General features: G+C 36.2%; 1 protein-coding gene across 4 annotated transcripts in view; it reads right to left on the reverse strand.

Annotated features, from left to right (window-relative positions):
* Positions 1-1,282: 1,282 nt before the first annotated feature.
* LOC107571150 (protein TANC1-like) overlaps positions 1,283-27,814 on the reverse strand; it is a 137,888-nt gene continuing 111,356 nt past the window's right edge. For all 4 annotated transcript variants that reach the window (XM_016257441.1, XM_016257439.1, XM_016257438.1 and 1 more), the window contains 3 exons: positions 7,712-7,833; positions 4,730-4,898; positions 1,283-1,961 (listed from right to left, as the gene is read on the reverse strand). In XM_016257441.1, coding sequence (XP_016112927.1) covers positions 1,675-1,961; positions 4,730-4,898; positions 7,712-7,833 — 578 coding nt within the window. In that variant the 3' untranslated portion in view covers positions 1,283-1,674. The remainder of the gene's footprint in view (positions 1,962-4,729; positions 4,899-7,711; positions 7,834-27,814) is intronic.

The following is a 27,814-nucleotide window of genomic DNA, read 5'->3' on the forward strand; positions in this document are numbered from 1 at the left end:
GTTGTTCTTCGAAGCTCATCCCGGAGTTGCTGTCATAGCAACAGGTCCATAAGCTTAAACCTGCTCGGGCGCAGGCTTATTTCATGTAAGCAGGATTAGATTGCATCTTTTTAAGCAGAATTGATACTTAAAATCTGTCCGCTACCACCGCGACTTTATTACAAGTGTACCCTACTAATCCAGGGACAATCATTTAAAATAATAATCATTTAAAAATTAATTTAAAGATAATATAATAATGTTGTGTAGTCTTTAATACTATAGACACAGCCAGTTTTACTCACTGAGAGATTTATTCGTCATAAAATTATTACTTCATAACTGTATTCGAGTCTTACACACATGCTATACAGATAATGTAGAGTCGTGTATTAATTTGTGTGGTGACAGATATTATGGGAGTGGCTTGATGGAGCGCAGGAGATGCAGATAACATGATCTTATCCCTTAAGAAACTTTAATTAATGCTGTCACGTAACAAATCTGTTCAAATATAAAATTAAATGAATTGTTAATTGAATTAAAAATGTAAAGCCTGTACAAATATTAGAAATCGAGAATATAAATAATTGGGAACCATGTAAAAAATTTAAATAAAATAAAAAGAGTGCACATTTCATTTATCTATTATAACATTTATGTAGTTTTGATCGCTTGGCTGTTTCCTTACAAAAGTCCCAAAAAATGTTTTAATTATATGATGTCATTACGTTGCTGTCTTGCCGCCAGCCAATCACTGCATTGCTGATCGTGGTTTTGAGTATCGATACATAGCCCCTTTTAATCCAACCCATGAACGCACAATTATCTCAGATAACTCAATCCAGCCATACTAATCATCAACAACAGCTGCGTTTGAAGAACCGAATTAGCCAGATCCTAATTATTATTTTATTCCATTTTTAATATTTTGTTTGACTTTCTTGTGCATCTGGTGTTTTGGTGGGGTTTTTTGTATTTTCTTTTGTGTGGTTAGTTCATGTATAGCATACTTTTTGTATACAGTTCGTGGGATTTTGTTTTGTTTGTGTTTTATAAAAACTGTTAGAAATAAAATATATATTTTTTAAATGTCAGTATTATAATTTTCCAATGATTTATCATGTTGACTTTAAAGGCAGTACAACAAATACTACCGTGAAATATAAAATTGTAAAAAATATATCATCAAATTACAGCAATGGAAATTAGATTTTTAGCATTACAGTAATGCAAATTTTGTGAAAAATGTGTTTGATTGTGTTTAATAAAAATAATGCCACAATCCAAAATCTTAGTGCTCAAAATGTCTTATTTCTTTCTCTTGAGTTCAGTGTGAAATACAACGTGTTTTTGTGAGATTCACCCAACTGACAGAGAAGCGGGAAAGATCACGTGATCAGTCGGACCAGCCTGAGGAATGTGGAACTGATGCTAAAGACAGAAGCCGGCCAACAACACACACACACACACGCACACGCAACAGCTGCCCGACGTATCTGCTTCCTCAAGGAGCAACAGGAGAAAGAATGTGCCTCCTGATAATGAGCTCTCTCACAATCTACAACACACACACTCTTAAACTGGTGGCAATGTCTTCCCATGAGTCTCTGCTCGGCTTCATTCCAGCAGTCACGCGTCAGTCATCGCCTCAGGAATCACAGGACGACCCTGATGCTTTGTGCTCTGCTGCTCTCACGGATTTCTCTTACCTGCAACTGAGTTCGGCCGAGGCATCATCAGACTAGACGTGTTCTGCGTAGGATACTGGACGGGGCCCTCGGACCCTACGGCTCCTGAAGTCTTCTTAGCCGTGGAGATGCTCCGTACACCAGTCCCAGATGTTGACGCTTCCTCCTCGGCCACCGGAGAGCACGTGTCTGGCCGCACATGCTGAGCGCAGCTCCTTATGCTGCCCTCTTTACCCCACTCCAGACTGGAGCCGCTGCGGTCGTCATTCTCTGAAGAGCTGGTGATGGTGGCTGGACGAGAGGAAACTGAATTACTGACACTGTGTGCACACATGATTCTGATTCATTCATTTAAACTGATTCTATTCAATTCAAATCACAAGTACAGACTACATTACAGACAACAAACAACTCTTAATAAGTTGTTCACCATCTTGATTAGTTTGAGATACAACATCTACTCTCTGGTTTGGATTTATTCTAGTCCACACTATAAATATAAAAATATATATATATATATGGGGAAGTCGTGGCCTAATGGTTAGAGAGTCGGACTCGTAACCCAAAGGGATTGTGGGTGGGGGGAGTGAACGTACAGCACTCTCTCCCACCTTCAATACCACGACTGAGGTGCCCTTGATCAAGGCACCAAACCCCCAACTGCTCCCAGGGCGCCGCAGCATAAAATGCCCACTGCTCCGGGTGTGTGTTCACAGTGTGTGTGTGCACTAAGGATGGGTAGTTTCTCATGTAGTTTAACTTTAGACTATGTACTAAAATAACAAACTGAAATTAAAGCTAATAAAAATTACATAGACCGTTATGTTACTTTTAATTGTATTGCAGCTAGTTTAACTTTAGTTTATGTACTAATTAAAAACTGAACTGAAAATTAATAAATTATATACACATACTTAAATATGCATTAAAAATAAAAAAAACAAAAAAACTACTAAAAGAAAATATTTTTTAAAAATTTAAAATATTAATAACAACTATAATAATATTTAATAGAGTGTATAGATATGTCTTGTAATGCCAGTCAGTCATAATTAAATAATGATAATAAAAAAAATAAAAAAAAAGAATTGAATCAAGAATCTTCATATAGTGCCAGTGCTAATCTGCAGCATTGGAGGAGACCTACAAATAATAAAAGTGAAAATCTTTTCCACATTCCCTTAAAGAATCAGAGATGACGACTGGCTAACAGGAGAGCGTGTAAACGAAAAACGTCAGAAAAAGACGTGACACAGATGAGAGCTCAAGTCAATCTCAGATGAGCATCATTACCACTCATAAACTGATGAGTCACTGACCTTATCAACACTTTCACCTGATCGCGTTTCCCGCCACATGCTGCATGCTGCTAATGAGCAACCACCTCAGTACAAACTGCCCATTACAAATACGCAGTTTACTTTACATCAGGATGGATGTCTATGTGGATCAGTGTTTGCTATCGCTGCTAATAACTCAGCCTTTCTCTTTTCTTACAATTTAAAAAATAAACAAAACATGAACAGACAAAACACACCAACAAAGTACAAAACTGAACAGCTGAATTAATAGAGAAAAAGCAAAAGTGTGAATTCATGCACGTGTGTTTGTTCAGTGATCTGACGGACAGAAACTAGGACTGCCAGCCTGTAATGCTGCATAATTCATAGAGAAATGTTGAAGAGTGGAGCTCAAAACCGACTTTCTGAAGCGGCCAAGCTGCATCAACACCTCATCCTGCGAAACACCCCACGTTTGGATCTGCAGGCCAACATGAGCTGTGATTTCAGCTCTCAATCGCCACAAGATGAAGCAGAGCTTGTGGAGCAGAGGATGATGGGATGGGCTTTTAATGGGGTGATGAAGATGCAAAACTGGTGTGGTAGATTTTCAGTTATTGGGTGACACAGAAATGATCAGGTCATATGTTACCCGAAAATCAAAAGTATAAACATATTTTCCCCACAAATTCTAATTACCATAATGTGTAAAAATCTCATTCCCATTCATTTAATATCACAATCTAATAAAATCTAAATCAGTCTGGACACTTTTTTTTTATTATTTTTTTTTATTAATTAAAAGTAGTAAAAACAAATACTACCATGATGCATACTTACATTTCTACTTCCAAAAAAAAAAATAAAAAAAGTTACCTTATAACAATTAAAATTAGATTATAAAAACAGGCTTTGTTGTATTTATGCAAATTATAATTTTTTTATTTATACTATATATTTGAATATTCATATTTAAATATAAAATGCTTCATAATAAGTAAATAATAATTATTATTAATAATTTTTTTTTGAATTATTACTTTTTTCTTTATTACATAATTTGATTTTGAATGATGGGAGGACTTCCAAGAACATTCACCGAACTGAAAGGAAGTTGAATTTTCTCAGAAACTAGGGCTACCAGCCTATAATTCTCATTTTCATTGTTGCAGTGGAAAAATTTAGATATATATTTAATATATAGATTTATTTCTTATATATTAATTGTTTATTTAAAAATTATTTAATTTGTAGAATAAAATTGTAAGTATACGTATAACGGCATTATTTTTGGACTAAATTATGTTGATTTTATTAAAAAAAATATTAATCAAATATCGTGTACTAACCAGTGTTATTTTAGTATCACTGAAAGACTATTATAATTTGTATTCATATTTTGAAACTGTTTTTATTTTTATATGTTCTATTTTCATTTGAATTTTAGTTACAGTTTTGGTACTTTTATTGAGTGTTCCATTTTTAATAGTCTTTGTATATGTCGACATAGTTTTTATACATTTTTATTTCAGTTTTAGTTTTAGTTATTTTAAAGTTAAACTAAATTAAAATGAGAAATGTTGCCTAGGCAACTAGCTGAAATTTTTAAAAAAGTTTATTTTTTATTTTTCAGTTTGAAAAAAAAAAGTTTATTTTGTCAAGAAATGGAAACCTTTTTATGGTTTTAGTTTCAGTTTTCTGGTCCAGACTGTATGATGGTCATTCTTTCACTTTATGCTAATGAGGATTTTGAGGTGTTGTGTTGTGTGTGTTTCTCACCGATGATGCCGCTGTCTTTGCTCTCGAGGGTGGAGCTGGGGCTGGTGATGGCTCCACAGGCCGGCTGGCCGCTGTTACTGTTTAAGGTGGAGCAGGGGCTGTCTGTACACGGAGACGCCGTGCTGCTGGTCAGAGTGGAACACGGACTGATTCCCTGATTCACTGGACACTGCAGAGATAACAGAGAGACACGCTGATGTTAATGGAGGCTGCTTTAACAGTAATAATGCAAACACTGTTATATGTGTTACAGTATATGGAGGGGTAGAAGAGAGAAGAGAGAAGGATTATAACGCCAATGTTGAGTTTAACGCACAACAGCTAAATCAATCTCAGAGTCTGATGTTTCTCTTCAACCAAATAAAACCAACCAGCAGAAATAAACAGCTGATGAAGCACAAATCCCTGACATGTCACCAGAACCTCATCCAAGGACTCAATCCAGAACTTCAACCAAAATACCTGGAGAAAAACCACCTATTAGCATCTATATTCAAAATCTCAATAAACGTACTGACATGATGCACAGTCACAAGGGTTTACAGTGCTTACAGCTACAGTACAAGTAAGTTCTGCCGAGTGCTGCTCAGTTTGTGATCGCGAATCTCGAAAGTGAAAGTAAAAAACAAGTTCATAAGCGATTTCAATGCCCCGCATATTGATGCCCGCAGTTTATATACAGTATAATTACCCAACGATATAAGATGTTGAATTATATTTTTCCTCCCATCTCATATCTATTACCTTTAGGGGTTCCATTTTCTGAAATGTAAATGTCCTAGCCTTATGAGCAGTTGATTTATGCTAATCGACAATTAAAATTAGATTATAAAAACAGGCTTTGTTGTATTTATGCAAATTATATATTTTTTTATTTATACTATATATTTGAATATTCATATTTAAATATAAAATCCTTCATAATAAGTAAATAATAATAATTATTAATCTGCTCAGTTTGTGATCGCGAATCTCGAAAGTGAAAGTAAAAAACAAGTTCATAAGCGATTTCAATGCCCCGCATATTGATGCCCGCAGTTTATATACAGTATAATTACCCAACGATATAAGATATTGAATTATATTTTTCCTCCCATCTCATATCTATTACCTTTAGGGGTTCCATTTTCTGAAATGTAAATGTCCTAGCCTTATGAGCAGTTGATTTATGCTAATCGATGGACTGTTATGTTAATAAGTGCCGTCATTCGGTTATGTTTATAATATTAATATGTTTCAGCACGTTATAATCATTGAATGGCTTGAGTTAAGGTAGCCTATCTTCTGAATTAAACAGTTTATCATACAGATTGAAAGCGTGAATCCTGTCTCTCTCTCCGTTTATGGGTGTTTGTGCGTGCATGTGGGGGAGGGGTGCGGTTTTCCAATAATAATCGAATAATACCCAGTGATTTTCGAATATTATTTTTGCTGGGAATGCCCATCCCTATTATATATTAACATATAAAAACGGCTTTATTGTTAGTAATTATATTAAAATATAAAATATTATTTAAAAATGATTATAATTATGAATGAATAATTAATGATTAATATATAGTGTTATTAATTTATTTGTATTACTATTATAATTATTATTATTGAATATTATGCCAAAATATTTCAGCTTTCAAATGTTGAAATTATATTGTCTTGACATATACTCATGAGTAGTTCTCAATGCCATATCCCCTTTTAAGGTTTTATTGTCACATGACAACAAAATGACTTTCTGCATTATTAAAAGTACTTCATTATTATTATTTATAATAATATAATTAATATACAATTAATAATTATTATTGCAATTAATACAACAACAAAAAATATATTTTTTTTAATTCCAGATGCTTTTTTTAAAAATGCGAATTATTTTTTCTTTATTACAATCTCCAGATGAAATAAAAAAATACCAACTAGACATTATTTACTTTAAACCCCACAAAAATATCAATATTTTTTGTCACATGACAACAAAATGTCTTCCTGGATGTTGATGGCACCACATTAATATTTAAATTTTAATATTTAAATATAAAACTATTTCAATGTTATAGTAATAATAATAGTAATAATAATACATACATATTTAAATATAAAATTATTCCTCTCTTTAATATTATTATTATTTACTTGCTTTATTATTTCAGCTTTTAAATATTTTTTGACACTCACACGTCGACATTTTTGACATTAACAACCCCCCAAAATATCATAAATCATTTCAATTCAGACTTTGAAAACGTTCATCATAGAAGAGGTGCTTTCATTTCACTGTCTGGATTAATTTATTTCTGAGCATATTTTTGATTAACATAATAGATCCAGACAAAAAGAAATGCACTAATGTCAAGTTACTGACTGTTGAAAAGCCTGAATGAGGCAGACTGTTTACGTCCTTCTCGCTCAGACCCCAAACACCAGCAGCCCCTCTGAGTCATCGCAGGAACGTGAGTCAGTCAAGGTCACAAAACCTGATGAAAGTTCCTTTAAAACAAACTTCCAGACGACAGCCTGATGAAACAGAATAAAGACGCTCACCGAATCCCGCTGGACGGCATCGTCTAAGAACACACGACGCAGATCATTACCAACTCTCAAAGAGACACATTGTTGCTTCCCTCTTCACGCAATTCCCACACGCCTTCAGAGCGACGAGCCATTATGATTTATTAAACAAAAGCATTGCACATGAAGGGCGTTCGGACCACAGCCTCAGCCTAATTATCTCATCATCCGAAACCCTGACAGAACAAAACTACTTCTGGAGCAGACCTCAAGTTAACACGACTCAAGTTTCTGCTCGCCGGCTCTGCAGCGGCTCAGAGCGAACGGGAATGACTTACTGTGGTGGCACACAGACACACTCCTCATCGCGTCTCACACTGACAGACGGCAAACAAGCGGCTTTAATCCTTGCGGTTTTCTCACGTCCGTCTCACCGTCTCGCTCTCTCACTCTGGCAGCGGCTGCGGAAAATACCTTTTTTTCATTCTTGTCGTCCATAGGTATGCGCGAGGAGCCCGGGATGCCTTCGCCCAGCAAGAACCCCAAGCGTGTCATCAACTCCTGAGTGGCGGGGGAGGGGCCTGGACCGGCCAGCTCTGAAACACACAGAGAGAGAGAGAGAGAGAGAGAGAGAGAGAGACGGAAGAATGAGAGAGACAGACCTTACAGGATCTGTGCAGATAACACGCCAGCGACTGCAACGTACTGCCATTCTCTGGAACAGGCACACAATGGAATTCACAAGGAATGTCATGATTCAGAACTTAAACTGACTCGGTTTACTTTCTTAATTCATGTTCCTGGTCTTATTGTAAATTCTGCATCTTATTCTACAGGAAAAAAGAATCCATTTGCTCCACCTCTGAAACAACTCTCCTTTGTTGACACCACAAATGCCTCACATTTTTAACCCCTCCCCCTCTCCAATCTGATACACTGTTTACAATCCAGTCATTTCCTGACAAATAAAAATCACATTCTATATCACAATTTGCAATACAATTCCAATGAATGAGAATCGAATCCGGTAACAACAACCAATCCATCATTAAGGCGTTTTAACTTTAAACTATGTTCTGGTCAAAATACCACTCCATAATCCATAATAAGGCTTCCTCCAGTGAAACAGTCCATCTCCTGTTGGCTCTCTCTTCAAAATCCAGCCACATATTTGTTTAGAGCTGTTTTATCTTGTAAACGGTGCTTGATTTGTGCAGAGTTCTCTCCTGATTCAGAAAAGATAAATTTTTCACTGGAGAAAGAAATATTATGGATAGAGGACTCGTATTTTGGTTAGAAGCAGCTGCTTAAAGTTAAAAACATCTTAACGATGGATATGTTTCCTAAAAAGATGCAGCTTTTCACTTCATAAGACGTTAACTGATGGACTGGAGTGCTGTGGATTATTGTGATGTTTTTATCAGCTGTTTGGACTCTCATTCTGACGGCACCCATTCACTGCAGAGCATCCACTGCTGAGCAAGTGAAGCAATGCTACATTTCTCCAAATCTGACGAAGAAACAAACTCATCTACATCTTGGATGGCCTGAGGCTGAGTACTATTTCAGCAAATTTACATTTTTGGGTGAACTATCCATTTAACAGTGAGAAACACTGCTGAACAAAACAAAACTATGAAAAAATATGAAAGTTAAAAGTGAAAGTCTCTAAAGAGAGTTTATGAGCAAATAATGACTCAAATGTTAATCTGTTCCTGGAACAACTCATATTAGAAAAGAACACTGTAGTACAGAAAAAAATAAAATGCACGCATGAAGATAAAAAATAACAGCATGAAGCAACACAAGGGCGAGTAAACAGACAAAATTGTCACTGCCTGTGAACTATTTCTTCAGTCTGTATGGAGTAGGTAAGAATATATGATCATGAGAATGAACAGATGAAGGGGAGTTTGTTATTAATATCCATTTTCTCTTTACTCTTTCATCTCTCTCATTTCAGTGCCACACATATTAATAACAAGCATTCCTGTAGATTCAGAGCGCTCACACACAAATCTTTCATTCAGCACACAAGTCTGGAGCTAAAAGAGCCTCAAAAAATGTATATTTTGTATATTAAAGTGTATATTTTGAAAAATCGATTCCCAAATGTGTAGGCTACTTCACATTCACAAACAAATGTTCATTTCTATTTATTTTAACTCGCATCTGATTGGCTAAAGAGAATGCTTAAAAAACACAAACTTGTAAATCTGTGTCTCACAGAAAAGTCTGCAAATATGCATATATAGTGACAACAATTCAACAATCAGGTCATACAAGTACAAATATTCAGAAATGTGCAAACTTACTTAGAAATTCATGAATTGTTTTTCATTTGAAAATCTTATTTTGTGAAAGGAAATTTGGTTGTGCACTAGCAAACCATATTTTGTTAATATTTTTTTAATATGAATTAGATTATGAGTTTGCAAATACATAAACGTTTGCTTGAGAGAGTAAATTAGCTTACGCTTTTCTGACTCGTAATATATTTGTAAAAAACATTCATTTTGTTTTATCGCTGTATGCAAAGCCTGAACAGAGCAGAAGAAACGACACTCTATCGCTCACAACTACACAAGAACACACGTCTCCATCACTGGCGTTATTGATCTGAGCCTCTGCTGCAGGATTTACCCAGAGATCCACAAACACCATCACACACAAGACAACAGCGGCCCTTAACACGACCAAACTGAGCTATTTCTGGAAAAACACCCCATTAGAACACCATGGCCAGAGATTTATTTCACAAAACACAAGGTATTTCAGTCTTTAGATGCCTTGAACGGGGAGACTGATTCACTTTGGAGGGAGAGCAGCACTAAGATCTCCAACTATCTGACCTGCATTTAATTACATTTATAGTTATTCGATTATTACATTTAAGTCAATTGGATTTTTCAGCCACGTTATCATGAAAATAATCGGATTGTTTAGAAAAGATTGAAAAAAAGTGAATCAAACCTGATTGAAAGAGTTCAGTAATTTATAGTCGCATATAGTCTTTCTAATATAACTAAATACCGTCCAAAAGTAAGAATTTTATTTTATTTCATTTATTTATTTATTTTTTTAAATATATTTGTTTTTTTTCCCAGCAAGGATGCATTAAATTGATCAAAAGTGACAGCAAAGACATTTATAATGCTACAAAACATTATATTTCAAATAAATGCTGTTCTTTTGAACTTCTATTCATCAAAGAATCCTGAAAAATAAAACGTATAATGATTTCTGAAGGATCATGTGACACTGAAGACTGGAGAAATGATGCTGAAAATCACAGGAATAAATTAAAATTTTAAATATATTCAAATGGAGAACAGTTATTTTAAATTGTAATAATATTTCACTATTTTCACAATGTTTTTGTTTAAATAAATGCAGCCTTGGTAAAAAAAGACATTAAAAAAATCTTACCGACCCTAAACTTTTGAACTGCAGTGAAAGTCAATGGAACTTTTCATTCACATTTTCATTCATTTTCACAAATCTTACTAAAAGATAATCAAAACCAATTTTAATCAGTCAGGTTTTTTCAAGTAACTAGCTTGCAGTATAAGCAATAGTAGTACTTGCCATAGTGCAGTTGGGTGATGTTGGCCATCAGCGGTTGAAGAGCACAATTACGCCTACAGACGTCATCTTGACATTTATAACAACACACGAGCCAACATCCCTCTAAAATGTGTCTCCATGTCTCCTCACCTCCGTCTGCTTCCATTCATGCTTGAGCGCTGCAGGGACTCATTTACCCGCTCCCCAAAACCGCAGCTCAGCGCCGGAGGACATTTCAGCACCGCTCTCTCCTTCCAGAGAAGAGCCCAACAAACGCTCGCTCCTCATTCGTTCAGACAAAACATCTGCTACTGCGAATACCAGTGTCACAGCAACAAGCTGTTAACAGGTGCCCAGCAGACCGCCATGTTCAGAATTCAGAATTAACGCTGAAATCCTGTGCTTTTCTTCACTTGTTAGCTGAGAGCTCTTACACTGACATTCAGTTCACTGGTCCAGTTTCTGAGCTGATTTCTGCTGGGCACTGTACCTAAAATCCATATTGGTTCATCCTATTGACTATAAACATAATCTCTATATTTAAGTTTTTTTCAAATATTTCATCCAAACAGTCAATGTAGTTTAATATATTCAAAAGAATTCATGTAATATCAATCTAGTCCATACAATAGTTTTTCCATGTAGTTTTTCACTAAATTAACACAAGAAAATTGGATTGATAATGCAAATGAATCAATAACACAAGAGCTTTGAATTGATTTACTTAAGTGAACAGACTGATGAACTGATTGATGGAAGTAAATCGAACTAAAGAACCATTTTAGGAAATTTAAAGGTTAATTAAAAAGCACATTAAATATGTACAATGCTAAATTTTAAGCAAATGATTTTGAATATATTATTGATATTTGCATGTATTGTGCATCCAGATAATGAAGATTGAATGCATTAGAGAAAATGTTATAAAAAGATGTAAAAATGAATGAATGAATACATAAATATTCCCTCTATATTAAATATAAAAATATTGGAAATAAGAAAAATAAATACGAAAAAATGGCAGTGCATCCAAATACTGACGATTGAATGCATTAGGGAAAAACTTTAATAAAACAAATTAATTAATTGATAATAAAAGAAAATAGAGAAAACTATATTCTATATTTAATATCAATATTTAAAAAATGTTATAAAATATTTTCTATATTAAATATCAAAACAAATAAGACAAAATTTAGGAAAGAGCTCAATAAGTTTTCTTAAACTAAATATAACTAATATTTTGAAGTCAAAATTCTTCATAAAACACAGCTGTATACATTTGGTGGCAATCTTATGTGCTCCTAATGGACTATTAATGAAACTCTACAGAGCACGGCTTCCCTTCCAGGCAGACGCCTGCAAACAACCGCTAGTAATCATGGCAGAAGAAGCAGGATAATTAATACAGAGGTCTGAAACAGCTAACATGTACATCTTTAGAAGCATTTGCCATCTTCTGCCATGATGGAGTGTCTGAAGTCTTCATGACATCATGAGCACTGAACAAGTGTTTTCTGTCTCTCTTTTACAGCGGCTAACCAGGGTTGCATTTCCCAAAAGCATCGTTAGCTAACTATGGTGGTTCATTCCATTGAACTCTATTGGTAACAATGGAACTTGTGACTATAGTTGCTTTTGGGAGACGCACCCCTGATTAGGTCTGCAGCACTGACTTGGTTTAATTTCCATGCATGTGACATGACTCTGTCTGTCTGTTTCTCTCAGATGATGTGTCGGGTGAGACGGTAAAACATTCAGTGTATACATCTCACTCGACCAGCAAACCACAGCGATTCACTGACACTAAACAGAAAATGAAACGAGCTGCCATCGGATCAAAATACTACACACGCTTGAAAATAAAAGACATGGAAGCAGTTTCTCATCTCTAAAGCGAGCAGAGGGTAAAATAAAGCTCTTTAAACACATCAAACAGTATCATAGACTATCAACAAAGTCTGGCCCACAATGTTTCGGTTTTACATGCCATTTAGAGACAGGTTTATCTAAAAGAGATATAAAAAAACTAATAACAATAAAAAATATTTGGTGTAGGATTTAGTTTGAAGCAATTTTCATTTAGAAATTCTCTGTAAATTTTACAAACAATTACAAAGAAATGGCAAGAAACAAATTGAATAAAATACAAAATTGTGAATTGTGAAGTAGAGTGACTGAAAAAGTATTTTATTGCAAAAGTACTCCAAATAAAGCTTTGTTTTATTTACAACTTTGAAAAATTAATATGCGAATTGAATGAATCTCAAATGATATATATATATATATATATATATATGAAGAGTTAATTTGCAAAAACCGATAAACGCCCCTTTCAAAAAAACGAACTGACTGCTGTGCATTATTCTCCACATACAGTGGGTATGGAAAGTATTCAGACCCCCTTAAATTCGATCTGAACCCTAAACATGTTTTGTCAAAAAATACATTTTTTTCTCTACTTTCAAGGCATCGCAAGTTCACGTTTTACTGCAGAAGCCGACAAGCGGCCTTGTTGTTTTTGTACAGAAGCCGATAAGTCCATTTCAGCGAATCAGCACACTGTATTCAGGTCAGGTGACAAGGCTAATTTCACTTTGAAAAGACTCGTAGGCGGCTAGCTGAGAGGAGTTTCGTCAAAGCTGACTAAAAGTGATCGAGGATGGATCATTTCGATGAACTTGAACCTGTGATATCTTCTTCAGGGCGAAAAAGGAAAATAAAAACTGAAACATTTTCACGGAAGCTTGCAAAAGCAGCGCGGTACACTGATGAGGGAAAAGCTCTGTGTATCGCGTGTAATCAAATCCATACAGTTAATGATCACAACAACAACATCAGGCATCTACATTGTCATCTGAGGAGATTACAAAGATTAAACAAGTGGTTTTTAAACTCTAAAACATGAAATTTGGAGTTATCCGCTATTGCCAAAAAAGACTGTTGGAGTTATCTGCTTTTGCTATTAAACAAACTTTTAATATGTAAAAAAAAAAAACTTTCAATGAACTGTAATTTGTAAATTACCTGTATTTGTCCAAGTTATTATTACTTAATCAAAACAACCCAACTACAGTTTGATTGATATTACTTGGAATGCGCAATAAAAAAATTTGATCTCTGAAAAAAAATTAAAATGTAGTTATCGGTTTTTGCAAATTACCTCTTCATATATATATATACAGTGTATATATATATATATATATATATATTAAACTATTTAGTAATTATATTATTACAATAATAAATAATAATATATTTACACATATTATTAATTATTTATTTTATATAGACCTCGTGTCATATGCATATTGGATAAATGTCACTCAATTTGTCAAAAATGTGTGTCTCTGACTTTCACCTAGGGCTGCACAATAAATCGAAATTGCGATTCGACAGAAGCTGCGATTGTCATGCATATCTTTCAGTGAAGTACGGTTCTGTGATCAGTAGTAAATCTCCATCCGAAGGACAGAGGGCGCTCTCGCGCTGAAACTCCAAATAAGCCTCGCAGAACAAACCCAGGAAATGCCTATCGCTGCAGCTGAATAAACAGAAGATTTAACTGCTTTTATTGATTCAACGTGACTAATAAACACACGATTATGACAATATATGGCTTATCTGAGTTATTATAATTTTCATTAAAATAAAGTATATTTATAATGCAATGCCTTTATCACTGCTTAGAATACTATGAAATATGTTGTGTGCCTTATTCTGTGTAAGATGCCACATCATCTCGACTGACGTTATGAAGTGAGTTTGGAGTAAAAATATGTTATTAAATGTGGTATTTTCACATGCTTTCAGATGGAGCAGCATTTACTACACAGAGCCGTAGTTCTCTGAGAAGCTATGCAAACAGCTGTCATTATCGCAAACGATTTCTTCGATTTCATAATCGCGCAATAAAATCATCTGCGATTTTTTTTTGCATAACTTGTCAGTGAACTACGGCTCTGTGTAGTAAATGCTGCTCCATCTGAAAGCACGTGATGATGATTTACTGCTCATTACAGAACCGGCTTTACTAACAAAATGCGCATGACAATTGCATTCGATTAATCGTGCAGCCCTACTTTTTTACCTCAAAAAATCTGAATTATTACACAAACACACACACATGCAATAATATAAAAGCACACTGATAAAAAAAATGTGCTCCCTGAAGATGCAAATGAATTCTGGCATTTAATTGGATCTTGCGATTTTCCCAAGTGCTGTCTAGTTTTGTATGCAGACGGTCTATGAATGGACTGTGGGTGGTCCGGGACGAGCCGTCTGAGACTGAGACACAGACTACACATAACTATACCATATTCTAAACAACTGACACTCATACACCATATTTACTTTGAAGAGCCATATGAAGAACACACCTGGCTGCTACTGAACAGTATGAAACACCTTTACTGCAGCGCAGCAGAAACACATTCAGGATATACTGAAGGAAAATCGCTCATCAGTTACTCATGTCGTTAAAAAGTGCATTTCTTCTCAAAAGGGACACAAAAGAAGTGATAAAAGTGAATGAGGATGTTGTCAAGCTACAAAACGGCAATAAAAGTTTCATAAAAGCAGTCCATATGAAACCTAATCAGGTTTAGAACAACATTAGGAGTAAATGATGGCAGGCAAATCTAATTTTTAGGAGAACTATTCCTTTAATACTCCCTTGTTTGCTCCTGGGGACCTGCTGTAAAACGTATTAATACACAAACACCTTCATAAAACAGGACTATTGCTTAACATTAATAATACAGAGCAGTCCATAAAACTGAGCACGTAAGAGTCATGAACAAACCAAACATGTTTAATCTACAGCAGGCCCCTGGAGCGTTTCGGGACGGGGCTAAAAATAGTATATTGTGCGGCAGAGAAAGCAGGTACCAGTCGTGGCCTCGGGGAATGTGACACGGCAATGACATCACACATGTCCATCAGCCCACAGGCGAATATGGACCAAATTTACCCACATCAGACTTATAGATGTACTATAGGGAGGACGTGTGGAGGACATCGCCAGCATATTCTCATATGTGGACATATAAAGAAACAAATGCAACTCTCACTGTTCTCTTTCTAACACACATTTAACACAGAGTATCCATTATCATAAATCACTTGCGTAAACTGTGCATAACTTGATCCCTTGCTAATTATTGAGTTTTGCAGATCAGATATTAGCGTTTGACATCATTAAATCTACACAGCGTGTCTCCGGGGAAATAAAAAAACCCACACAAACTACTAGGAGGAGGTTCGGTTAACATTTAAAAGCTGTGGTGCTGCTCAACAGAAGGTCATTTTATCATTTGGTCGTTTGTTTTCATCACAGGTGTCATGAGTGTGTGACAGATGTGGCATTTATAAGCTGCAATAGACATGGTGATGAAAAATAACATGTAGGGGAATTAAAATGTCTCCACGATCTGCTTTTGAAAAAATATCGTAGTATCGTGCTACAACGCGCCTCCGTCTCAAAATACTGTACAACGTGACTTAAATTCACATCAAATGTTAACTCAGCGGTTGAGTTACTCTCATGGGACACTGCACCTAATCGCAATCATGAAAGTACATTATTTGCATGTGCTTTAAAGCCTTGCCGGTTAAACATTTCACTTGTGTGCTGTACTGAAGCGTGCTTTTTCTGAGCGTGAAGCGCATGCACTATGAATGGACTGTGGGTGGTCCGGGACGAGCCGTCTGAGACTGAGACACAGACTACACATAACTATACCATATTCTAAACAACTGACACTCATACACCATATTTACTTTGAAGAGCCATATGAAGAACACACCTGGCTGCTACTGAACAGTATGAAACACCTTTACTGCAGCGCAGCAGAAACACATTCAGGATATACTGAAGGAAAATCGCTCATCAGTTACTCATGTCGTTAAAAAGTGCATTTCTTCTCAAAAGGGACACAAAAGAAGCTTTTCTATAAAATAAAAGTGAATGAGGATGTTGTCAAGCTACAAAACGGCAATAAAAGTTTCATAAAAGCAGTCCATATGAAACCTAATCAGGTTTAGAACAACATTAGGAGTAAATGATGGCAGGCAAATCTAATTTTTAGGAGAACTATTCCTTTAATACTCTCTTGTTTGCTCCTGGGGACCTGCTGTAAAACGTATTAATACACAAACACCTTCATAAAACAGGACTATTGCTTAACATTAATAATACAGAGCAGTCCATAAAACTGAGCACGTAAGAGTCATGAACAAACCAAACATGTTTAATCTACAGCAGGCCCCTGGAGCGTTTCGGGACGGGGCTAAAAATAGTATATTGTGCGGCAGAGAAAGCAGGTACCAGTCGTGGCCTCGGGGAATGTGACACGGCAATGACATCACACATGTCCATCAGCCCACAGGCGAATATGGACCAAATTTACCCACATCAGACTTATAGATGTACTATAGGGAGGACGTGTGGAGGACATCGCCAGCATATTCTCATATGTGGACATATAAAGAAACAAATGCAACTCTCACTGTTCTCTTTCTAACACACATTTAACACAGAGTATCCATTATCATAAATCACTTGCGTAAACTGTGCATAACTTGATCCCTTGCTAATTATTGAGTTTTGCAGATCAGATATTAGCGTTTGACATCATTAAATCTACACAGCGTGTCTCCGGGGAAATAAAAAAACCCACACAAACTACTAGGAGGAGGTTCGGTTAACATTTAAAAGCTGTGGTGCTGCTCAACAGAAGGTCATTTTATCATTTGGTCGTTTGTTTTCATCACAGGTGTCATGAGTGTGTGACAGATGTGGCATTTATAAGCTGCAATAGACATGGTGATGAAAAATAACATGTAGGGGAATTAAAATGTCTCCACGATCTGCTTTTGAAAAAATATCGTAGTATCGTGCTACAACGCGCCTCCGTCTCAAAATACTGTACAACGTGACTTAAATTCACATCAAATGTTAACTCAGCGGTTGAGTTACTCTCATGGGACACTGCACCTAATCGCAATCATGAAAGTACATTATTTGCATGTGCTTTAAAGCCTTGCCGGTTAAACATTTCACTTGTGTGCTGTACTGAAGCGTGCTTTTTCTGAGCGTGAAGCGCATGCACACTAAAGCCTGTCAAACAGCACCCGATTACTGGACTAAGTTATGTTTTGCGTCTGATTGAGCTAATACTGTCAAAAACACACAAGGATTACATATAAACAGAGTTTTTTATGTTTAAAGTGAAAGTAAATAGTTGAGAGAAAAAGGATGTGTGCCTGTATGTTAGATGTTGTCCCAAGCCGGTATTAATTTCTTTCTTGTACTGAACACAAAAGAAGATATTTTGAAGAATGTGGGTAACCAAACATTAGCTGGTTCCCACTGATATATATATATTAGAGCCTGACCGATATGGGTTTTTTGGGGCTGATACCAATACCGATATTAGGGACAAAAAAAAGGGCAGATACCGATATATCGGCTGATATTCTTTGTGTATATTATAGTACAATACCAGTCAAAAGTATGGACACTTTACCCTTCGTGTGTCCAAACATTTGACTTGTACTATATATAGAATACAGTATATACATAAACAGAATATATATACATAAACACATTTTTTGCAATGATCACTTAAATGTGGTGATCAAACACTTATAATGGTGACAGAGATATGTAAGGGCATTTAACAATTTAACAATAAACTTGCAATGAGTGCGATGCACAAATTAACTGGGTGTTAGTTGTAACACACATGGTTTGAATATTTATTTTACCATAGTAACATTTCAATTCTGGCTTAAGTAAATTTTTTATTTCAGCTTTTATTATTCATTTAAAATGAGACAAATCTGCTATTATTTTAATCTCCAATCTGTTATTTATCAGTTCAGATAATTTTTTAATGGTTTGATTACTAGCAGAAGACACTAACCAGTTTTAAATTCCAGTTGTGCAGATGGGGCACGTTGTAACACTGCGTTACAATGTGCTGTTCCATGACATTAGCGATGTAATTTACACTTTAATTAATTTTAATTAGAAACAACGAGAAACAGGTGAATAAAGACTGACAGTCAATGTTTAATGTTTAGAAATTATTATTTCAAGACATGTAAAGCATTTTTGCTCGTTTATGTGGGCCGTCCCAAGCATGGTTGCAATGTGTTCATTGTCAAACTCCAAAATCAGATTATTTTTAATTCTTAAAAAACGCCATTATTTTATTTGGAATTTTTTTTTTTTACATTATTTCCAGTTATTTATATTCACGATTTGAGTATTGTATTTGTTTTTAATTTAATGTTGTAATTGGCAATTCATTTAATTTTATATTTGAAGCAGATTTGTTATGTGACAGCATCAATTAAAGTTTCTTAAGGGTCAAGCTCAAGATATCTGCATCTCCTGCGCTCCATCAAGCCACTCCCATAATATCTGTCAGCACTCAAATTAATGCACAACTCCGATTAACTGTACAGCATGTGTGTAAGACTCTAATACAATTATAAAGTAATTTATTTTATCACTAATAAATCTTTCAATGAGTAAAAACGGCTGTGTCTATAGTATTATAGATTACACAACATTATTATATTATTTTCAAATAGATTTTTTAATTATTATCATTTTAAATTATTGTCCCTGGATCAGTAGGGTACAATTGTAGTAAAGTAGCAGTGGTTGGGACAGGTTTTAAGTATCAAATTTGCCTAAAAAGATGCAATCTAATCCTGTTTAAATGAAATAAGTCTGCTCCCGAGCAGGTTTAAACTTACGGACCTGTTGCAATGACAGCACCTCCGGGATGAGAAGGGCATTTAACAATTTAACAATAAACTTGCAATGAGTGCGATGCACAAATTAACTGGGTGTTAGTTGTAACACACATGGTTTGAATATTTATTTTACCATAGTAACATTTCAATTCTGGCTTAAGTAAATTTTTTATTTCAGCTTTTATTATTCATTTAAAATGAGACAAATCTGCTATTATTTTAATCTCCAATCTGTTATTTATCAGTTCAGATAATTTTTTAATGCTTTGATTACTAGCAGAAGACACTGACCAGTTTTAAATTCCAGTTGCGCAGATGGGGCTCGTTGTAACACTGCGTTACAATGTGCTCTTCTGTGACATTAGCGATGTCATTTACACTATTTACTTTAATTCATTTTAATGAGAAAGAATGAGAAGAGCTGAAGAGATCCCTCGAATTTGGTGCGGATTCGCCACGCTGTTACGGAGATATGGCCGTTCAAAATTTCAGTGGATTCCATAGACTTAAGCTTTAAAGCGTTTCATCCCTAAATTTTTCACTCTTTGTTATATTGCAGCCATTTGTTAAAATACCAGTTTTAAATTCCAGTTGTGCAGATGGGGCACGTTGTAACACTGCGTTACAATGTGCTGTTCCATGACATTAGCGATGTAATTTACACTTTAATTAATTTTAATTAGAAACAACGAGAAACAGGTGAATAAAGACTGACAGTCAATGTTTAATGTTTAGAAATTATTATTTCAAGACATGTAAAGCATTTTTGCTCGTTTATGTGGGCCGTCCCAAGCATGGTTGCAATGTGTTCATTGTCAAACTCCAAAAATAACATACAACAGAAACCCGCTGTTTTTCGGGCCTTTTTCATGCATTTTAAACCATATGAGTTTAAACTTCTGATACAGTTGGGAAAATAATTATTTCATCCCCTACTGATTTTGTAAGTTTGCCCACTTACAAAGAAATGAAGGGTCTATAATCGGTATGGTAGGTTTATTTCAACGGATAGAGAGAATATGAAGCAAAAAATCCAGAAAAAAAACACTGTACAAAGGTTATAAATTTATTTGCATTTCAGTGAGTCAAATAAGTATTTGATCCCTAAGCAAAACTTGGTGGAGAAACTCTTGTTGGCAAGCACAGAGGTAAGACGTGTCTTGTAGTTGGTCACCAGGTTTGAACACATCTCAGGAGGGATTTTGTTCCACTCCTCTTTAAAGATTCTCTCTAAATCCTTAAGGTTTCTTGGCAACTCAAAGTTTCAGCTCACTCCACAGATTTTCTATAGAATTAAGGTCTGGGGTCTGGCTAGGCCACTCCATGACCTTATTGTGCTTCTTTTTGAGCCAATCCTTTGTTGCCTTGGCGGTATTTTGGGTCATTGTCATGCTGGAAGACCCATCATCCATGACCCATCTTCAGTGTTCTGGCTGAGAGAAGGAGGTTCTCATTTTTACGGTGCATGGCCCCGTCCATCGGTCCTTCAATGCGGTGAAGTCATCCTGTACCCATAGCAGAGAAACAGCCCCAAAGCATAATGTTTCCACCTCCATGCTTGACTGTAGGGATGGTGTTCTTGGGGTCATAGTCAGCATTTCTCTCTCTCTAAATACAGCAAGTCGAGTTGATGCCAAAGAGTTCAATTTTGTTCTCATGTGACAACAGCACTTTCTCCCAAGCCTTCTCTGAATCATTTAGATGTTCAGACGGGCCTGTACATGTGCCTTCTTGAGCAGGGGGACCTTGTGGGCACTGCATGATTTCAACTCATTGCAACGTAGTGAGTAGCGACTGTTGTCCCAACTGCCTTAAGATCATTAACAAGCTCCTCCTGTGTAGTTCGGGGTTGATCCCTCACCTTTATCATGACCATCCTTTTCCTCATAAGGCGAGATCTTGCATGGAGCACCAGACAGAGGGCGATTGATGGTTATTTTGCATTTCTTCCATTTCCGATTATTCACACCAACAGTTGTCTCCTTCTCAAAAAGCTTCTTGCTGATGGTCTTGTAGCCCATTCCAGCCTTGTGCAAGTCTACAATCTTGTCTCTGACGTCCTTTGACAGCTCTTTGGTCTTGCCCATGGTGGTGGGAGAGGTTTGAATGGAAGATACACATTCTATGGATTGGTTTCTTTTATACTCATAACAAGATGACATTAGGAGTAATTTCTTAAAGTGTCAGGACTAAGCTGTGTTCCACTTGGGCACGTAACCAATCTGTGGGAGCCATAATTCGTGCTGGTTGGTAGGGGATCAAATACTTATTTTACTTACTGAAATGCAAGTCAATTTATAACCTTTATATAATGTGTTTTTTCTGGATTTTTTGTTGATATTCTGTCTCTATCCGTTAAAATAAACCTACCATAAAAATTATAGACCCTTAATTTTTTTGTAAGTGGTCAAACTTATAAAATCAGCAGGGGATCAAATAATTATTTTCCTCACTGTATATGTTTTTTTTTTGAGAGCACACATCCGAAGCACACGGACAGAAAGCAGCTGTCACAGCATGTGAGTACTAAACTAAGTTCTCATTCACACACGTTTACGTTAAAAACACACGAGTTACAAAAAAACGGTTATGTCTGTGAAGGTAAACTGCTGGGAAATAAATCACGTTTATTTTAGATCTGTGTGGCAGCAGCAATATACAGTCAATAAATCAATAAATCCACTGCTGTGTTGTCTCCTCTGAGGCTGGGACTCTAAATAGTGTTCTGTGCTCATCTGTGCAGCCAAAGACAGAACAGTTAGCATGTTTTGCTCAAACATTTGCCATGGCGTTAGAGCTAGTGCACTGTTGGCACTTGCAAAATCAAATGACGGTGCTGTGGGTGTAAACTTACAGATTAAGGGGCGGTAATATTATAATGAGATCCCTTTGCCACGTCACCAAGGGAGCGAAATCAGACTCGCTCGTTTTCTCAGACGCTTGCAGAAAAAGGCTTCCCAAAACAAAGTGACTGGGTTAATCTTTTTCATGTTTCCTTGGTTGGTAGATGCACCGGAGACCTGATTATAGCACTTAAAACCTGGAAAAGTCAGATTTTCATGATATGTCACCTTTAATGACTTTAACTGAAAAATTTAGTGTTTACTATTCTCCTCTTGCATAATCGACACACTATTTTCCAGTTTAATATTGTAAAGCTGCTTTGACACAATCTGTATTGTATCTTAGTGTGTTTCAACACAAAGGTGGTTAATTCAGCACCAAGCGTCCACTCACTTTAGCTCACACAATTCTCCATACTGACCATTTTAAGAAGGCAATGCCATTCACATATCCGGCAACATTCATGAATTGGTCCCTATGGGCCTCAACTACCCGCATGATCTCCATCACAGCCAATCAAGTCCAATCAGCAATATTCTCTGCTTAATTAACGAACTGTGTGAGGTCAGTGGTGGGTGGCAGGTATGACTATGAACTCATAACAACACAGCTCTGCTTGTGTAGAAATGTTCAAAACTGTATCATTTTCTATGTAAATGCCCTCTCTTTGAGTAAGAGCAAAATATCGTTAAGCAATGCATCTCAACTGCTCTTGCTTTAGGAAATCAACAAAATGTCCTAAAAAAAAATAAAATCGAATAATATTAATATTAACATGCACTACACTGGCCCAGCAACATGCAAACTTAACATCACAGAGTGAACAGAAAAAAAACTAATTTGGTTTCTTAAAAGTCTCTTTAATGTTGATAATGTCATGCTTTTGGCATAAAATAAGGCTATTTTTGCTGCTATATTAACTATAATCAATAACACAGTGTTATTATATGTATTTAGTATTGTTTTTTCTGCTGTCTGTGACCAATTAGAACAGACTTAAACCCATCTTTGGGTCTCGACTAACCAGTTGAGAATCAATGAACAAGAGAACTAAAGCAGTAGAAGTTTTTAATTATGGCTAGGGCTGCTCATTATGAAAATCCTCACATTTATGACACATCTCAGTATGGAAATGGTTTCAAACAGCCCTGAAACACCAACCCTCTACATTAGGAGTAAATCACTCGCATTTGCGACTAAATGATGTCTAACATTAGCCAATTGCTAATAAATTCTCAGATTTTACTCGCCAGTGTGTGAGTTGGAGGCTAAGTATAAGTTTAGCTCAGATATATTTTCACTCGCCGAACACTCTCTGACTGAGCGCATCAGAGTCTCACTCTCCGCCAAGCGATCCGTGCTGTTTTTCAGCTCATCTGAATGGATGTGCAACGCACCTGTATTCAACATACCGTAAACTCTAGTGTGAAGCGCACGACTCGCCGTCACTTTGTTTCATACACACGCAGCGAGAGAGAGAATTGACACGCTACCTATGCGCGCTAAGAAACGATAATCTTTGTTGTATTTTGCTGTCAAAATAACTGAGTTCCTTTGGAATTCTTCAGCTTTTAAGATCTACTGCTTTCTCCGGTAGTGGGCGGAACTAATGCGCAAACGGCAATCTCATTGGTTGGCGCTCCTCTATTATCGTCCCTGTTTAGATTTCAGCAAATCAGTTCGAGCGAACGCACACAACCTGATTAATATTCATGAATCCAGTAGCTCATTAATCCTTAGTGCGTTTTATATTGTTCTTATTAGTAGAATTCGTATAACTATTATCTTATCAGTATTTTTGTTAGTTTTCCCCAAATTTTTTTTTTACAGAAACACTGAATGACCAAAAAAGCACCATCACCAGTCCGAAGTTCAGTTAAAATTACTAATATGCATTCATACATCTCAGTTTGGCGAGTAAACAAAAAAATGTACTAGCCAATGGCGATTCAATTGCCAAGGTGTTCGTAGAGGGCTGAACACTGAGAGCTTCATAACCGTCTGAAGTTCTTACATAAATATGACATCATCATCAAGGGCCAGTGTCAGATTTTAGCAGGACTTTTCAAGAAAACGAACACAGTCTACCTGCGGGACAGGAGTTTCAGTGATAAACTTTGTTCTGAAGCATCTCATGATGAAGCCTCGGAGGTTTGAGTTCGAGATCTCGGGAGGCAATCACAACTTTGTAAACAATATTTATGTCCTTCATTTGATTTTTTTTTATGGCGTACCTCTCAAAGTGAATTCTCTCCTCAGAAGCTCTTCAGACGCAAGAGCAGACCACACAAGAGACACAATTACTGAGATAAAATTAAGTTTCAGCACAGATGTGAAGAAATCAAAGCGACCCAAACTTTCTTTTGGAAAGCTGTGACAAGACCGCATCTGCTCTACTTCCTTCCTGGAGATGCAGGTCAAGGCGACCTGTGAGTGTTTGTGTACGACTGAACAACACACACAACCTCGTATGAACTACAGTTCATCATTCAAAATACAAGAGGATTAGAAGATACTAGAATATTATAAAAAGAGAGAAAATACTTAAAAGCCCTTGAATTAAGTGACAGACAGACAGACAGACAGATCGACATCTTCAATATGACACAATAATGTGCACTGTTGGTCATAAATAAGGAAAACCAGCAAAATCATTTCAGTGTCACAGGAAAAAAAAAAAACAATGCAGAGAAAAGCATTTATGCGTGGTAAATATTCTCCAGTTAGCCCCTGGATATACATAAAATGACTCTGAAATAACTCAGCTGTTTAAATAATGTCACGACCGCAGGGCAAAAACCAAAACAACACCCTCACCATCATGAGAGATTTACAGGCCATTAAAGCCCAACAGAACAATATGCAGGAAGCACGAGTGTGTGTGAGATCTGCTTGAGAGTTTACAGAGACCCACGACACAGAATGTGTGTGTGTGTGTGTGTGTGAACTAGGGGTGTGCGATATATATCGTCTGCGATAATATCCTAATTGTTGTTTTAACGATGTGCGATTTGACATTATCGAGTATTTTGCAAAAAACTTTCAAAACACCCCTACACAGTGCACGCACACATTACGTGAAGTCTAGACTAGAGTGCTGATGATCCAGTCTATCACAATACATTTAGAATGATCACAAATTCAAGACATGGAGTCAGAAAATGTATATATTTATACCACTTCAAATAGCCTAGTTAATCAATTTCACACGAAGAGTGCCGTTTTTTTCTCCAAAAATGACAATGATGAGCAACATGACGCGGTTTTGTTGCTGAATGAATCAATCGTTTAAATGATTCGGTGCAATCGCATTGACTCACTTATTAACAGTGACTTGCTGCCACCTACTGGCAGTTTTAATTTCACATTCAGAGTATCTTTTATTATTTAAATAATTTCAAATATCAGTATTCAAAAGATTATGGACACTTTTAGAAAAAAAAGGCTATATAAAGGTGCCAAAATGCCCATAAAATGTAAAAATCAAAACTTATTGGAAAAGATTTATTTCTATCAGTGTGAACTGACCACTGCACAGAATAAGAAGAATATCTAGTCAGCTGTCCACGGCAGTCCTTAAGATACCAGCACAATAACACACTCAGCAAAATATCCTCTAATTATCGTTAGCGATTAAATCCCAGAAAATATCGAGATATTATTTTTTGTTAATATCGCACATCCCTAGTGTGAACTAGGGTTGGGTATCGTTTTTTTTCCGATACCGGTGCCAAATCTATACTTTTAAAACGGTTCCGGTGCCTAAACCGATACTTATTAAAAAATTACAAATTAAAAATCCCCCCAAAAATGATGGATTAGCCATTAGAATAGAAATAGAATAGAGAGTGCAAATGTTAGAGGGTCAAGTTTTTTAATAAAAAAAAAAACAAGCAGATAAAATTAGAAGTAGCATTAGAATAGAGAGTGCAAATGTTAGAGGGTCAAGTTTTTTAATAAAAAAAAAAACAAGCAGATAAAATTAGAAGTAGCATTAGAATAGAGAGTGCAAATGTTAGAGGGTCAAGTTTTTTAATAAAAAAAAAAACAAGCAGATAAAATTAGAAGTAGCATTAGAATAGAGAGTGCAAATGTTAGAGGGTCAAGTTTTTTAATAAAAAAAAAAACAAGCAGATAAAATTAGAAGTAGCATTAGAATAGAGTGCTAGAGTTAGAGGGTCAAATGAAGATGAAAGAGATGTGTTTTCAGCCGTTTCTTGAAAATATTAAGGACTTAGCTGCTTGGATTGAGCTGGACAGGTCATTTCACCAGGAGGGAACAGTTAATGTAGAAGTCTATGAAAGTTTTATCATAGGTAGAATGCAAAATGTTTCAATACAAGCATTTCAGTCAAATGTAATTTATGCAATATTTCAAACCTACTTGTAAGATGTGCTCTCTTTAAACAGAGTGCGTGTGATCGAGAAATCGAAAGTGAAAGTAAACAGTGCAAACGCTCATTCAAAAATATTTAAATACACCGCATCCTGAGAGCGGCTCCCTGATGCGCCAAAATTATATACAATATTAGAATGTTTAAAGGAGTGGACACGAAAATCGCGGGAGTGAAACACATGTTGTGGGAGCAGGCGGCAATGGTCAGAGATTCAGCGGGAGTGGGATTAAGAAAACAGCCGAATCCCGGACATTTTGGGCAATTAAGAAATCCCGGCCGGATGCATTTTTGTAGGTCCAAAAAGAGGACATGTCCGGAGAAAAGAGGACGTATGGTCACCCTAATTTATAATCTATTGCTAATCGATGTATGGAAAATATTTTCTGCCTCATTCTGTGACAAGAAGCCTCATCAGATCACAAAAGGAAGCATGTGACTGGTGTTGTGGAGTAAAAAGTTTATAATTGTCTCTTTTGTTGGACAACAGGTTTAGAAATGTGAATACAAGGGAGGTTTAGCTTTAGGCATTTTAATTTAAGCATGTTTAGCTTAGTTAACGGAAGGCTACCTGCTGCAATCAGAGCAAGTGTAATTACTGCATTCACGCACTCCTCGGATGCTCTCATTTCCCGAGTTGTGCTTTTAAGTCAGGATATGAAAACAACATGGACACTCTCGTTACTACAAAGATTTGTTGGATTTGTATTATTAGAGCTTTCCGACTTGAGTCGTGCATTTTCTCAGTCGGGAAATTATTTTTCACATGCGGTGCCAGTGATGATGCTTCTTACGTGTGTTTCAGAGAACCAGAGCACAAATATTTCAATCGATCGCTCAGGAATGGCACCGAAATCTGCGTTCGGATTCGGTTCTAGTACATATCGGTTACATAGGTACCGGTTCCATATTGGTAACGGGTTTCGGTACCCAACCCTAGCGTGATCGCGGCTCTCGTTAAGAGCTGAACACACTCACACACACAGTGCGAGAGCTT

The sequence above is a fragment of the Sinocyclocheilus grahami genome, unplaced genomic scaffold (assembly GCF_001515645.1).
Source record: "Sinocyclocheilus grahami isolate Dianchi unplaced genomic scaffold, SAMN03320097.WGS_v1.1 scaffold1554.1, whole genome shotgun sequence".
NCBI classification, from domain to species: Eukaryota; Metazoa; Chordata; class Actinopteri; order Cypriniformes; family Cyprinidae; genus Sinocyclocheilus; species Sinocyclocheilus grahami.